Source organism: Zymoseptoria tritici, chromosome 19 (assembly GCF_000219625.1).
Source record: "Zymoseptoria tritici IPO323 chromosome 19, whole genome shotgun sequence".
In the NCBI taxonomy this organism is placed as follows: Eukaryota; Fungi; Ascomycota; class Dothideomycetes; order Mycosphaerellales; family Mycosphaerellaceae; genus Zymoseptoria; species Zymoseptoria tritici.
This window is the reverse complement of record NC_018200.1, coordinates 404,636-406,093: the sequence shown is the minus strand read 5'-3', so window position 1 is coordinate 406,093 and position 1,458 is coordinate 404,636. Positions and strand designations below refer to the sequence as shown.

At 55.5% G+C, this 1,458-nt stretch overlaps 1 protein-coding gene across 1 annotated transcript; it reads left to right on the top strand.

The window, feature by feature from the left end:
* Positions 1 to 312: 312 nt before the first annotated feature.
* On the top strand, positions 313 to 787 carry MYCGRDRAFT_106690 (uncharacterized protein; the record flags this gene model as incomplete). Its single annotated transcript, XM_003846994.1, has 1 exon — positions 313 to 787. The coding sequence occupies one exon, from the start codon at positions 338 to 340 to the stop codon at positions 671 to 673; it is 336 nt and encodes a 111-aa protein (XP_003847042.1).
* Positions 788 to 1,458: the final 671 nt, after the last annotated feature.

The following is a 1,458-nucleotide window of genomic DNA, read 5'->3' as shown; positions in this document are numbered from 1 at the left end:
GGCAATCTCACCTCCCACGTGCACGATCCACTCCCCCGTCCTATAGCTCTCCCGCTCCGCGCCCATGACGAAATCCCTCATCGCCGACTTCTCCAGCCCTTATACCCTCCGCATCCCCGGCAAGGCATAGTACTACGCCCGTACGATATGCAAGCACTCAACGGCGACTCTCCCACCAATGACCGACTGTCCTGGCCGACGGTCAGCTGCGACGCCCACGGCATATTCGGCTTCACAGACCACTGGCAAGATTCTCAGCCTGTAAAGCGCCTGTCTGCCTTTTCATGCCAATCACACCACTGACCGCCACTGGAAAATTCCCGGATGCCCGACCAAGATGTACGAGCAACTGGCAAGGCCCGGCTATACACCCACCGCGTCTTCGACCACTCGATTTACAGAGCTTGCGGCCCATTACGAACCCGCTTTGTCGATAATTCACCCTCACGGAGCACGCACGTTGATCCTCAACGGCGAAGACGTACTGGCCGCGTTCTGCAAGCAGACGGCTTCACGGCGCCCTTCTAAGAGATGGGAAAGGATGTGTCCAAGACAGGATACAGAGGCTGAGTGTGATGTCACAAACCACCCTCAAACCTCTTTGCTGCGGGCCATGGAAAGCGGCAGAGCTGTCAATGGGGCTGCGGGTGGACTACAGCTGCGTTTCGACTGATGTCGGCGCACGTGGAGGAAGATGAGTACACGAAGGACAGGATGTGTGGAAGCGGGCGGTTGCAGTCTAGCACAAGGACAAATAGGCATGTATACCCAGCACCGTATGACATTGCTCAGGATACAATTGCAAGGCGCGTTCATCCAGGTTTATCATCTGCCATGCCTCCGGTTTCGCTTCCACCTCTTACCCAGCTCCCTTTAATGGAGCTCAGCGGCATCGGCCAGCAAATTGAACAGGAAGAGTTACAAGTCTCCGAACTTTGACCTCCCTTCGTTCATGGAGCTGACGCCAAACTCCCGGCCCCAGCAAGTACGAATTCACCGCTCTACCTGAACGCAAATCGGTTGGAAAGCTCAAGAAATTAGCTGAAGGCGATCAGTGAATGCCTCAGTCAGCGGAGGACGGGCGCGGGATGACTGTGTCGATCTAATCACGGTATCTTGTAGATTGATCGGCCTCGACATCGTCACGGCAGGACACGCAGCTCTCTGTGTCGTTATTTGCGACGTGAGCGAGTTGGGTGGAGTGTTAGCCAGCACGTTGAAACACACTTCCGAGCTGTAGCATTCATCTTGGTCATCGGTGCATCCCAACGTTTGGCCACCGGTGCACCCCGACCTCTGCTTAACAATGTTCGGCTTTGGCTTCTCTCCTCGTATAACATTGCGCATCTCCCTTCGCTGTTTCATCAAACGGACTTGTCAAGTCCGTTCTGTTCTTCCTCTGACCCTGCGGATCCGAGCGCTCTCATCGCGCTCTGGGAAGACATGGACCACTTTGGA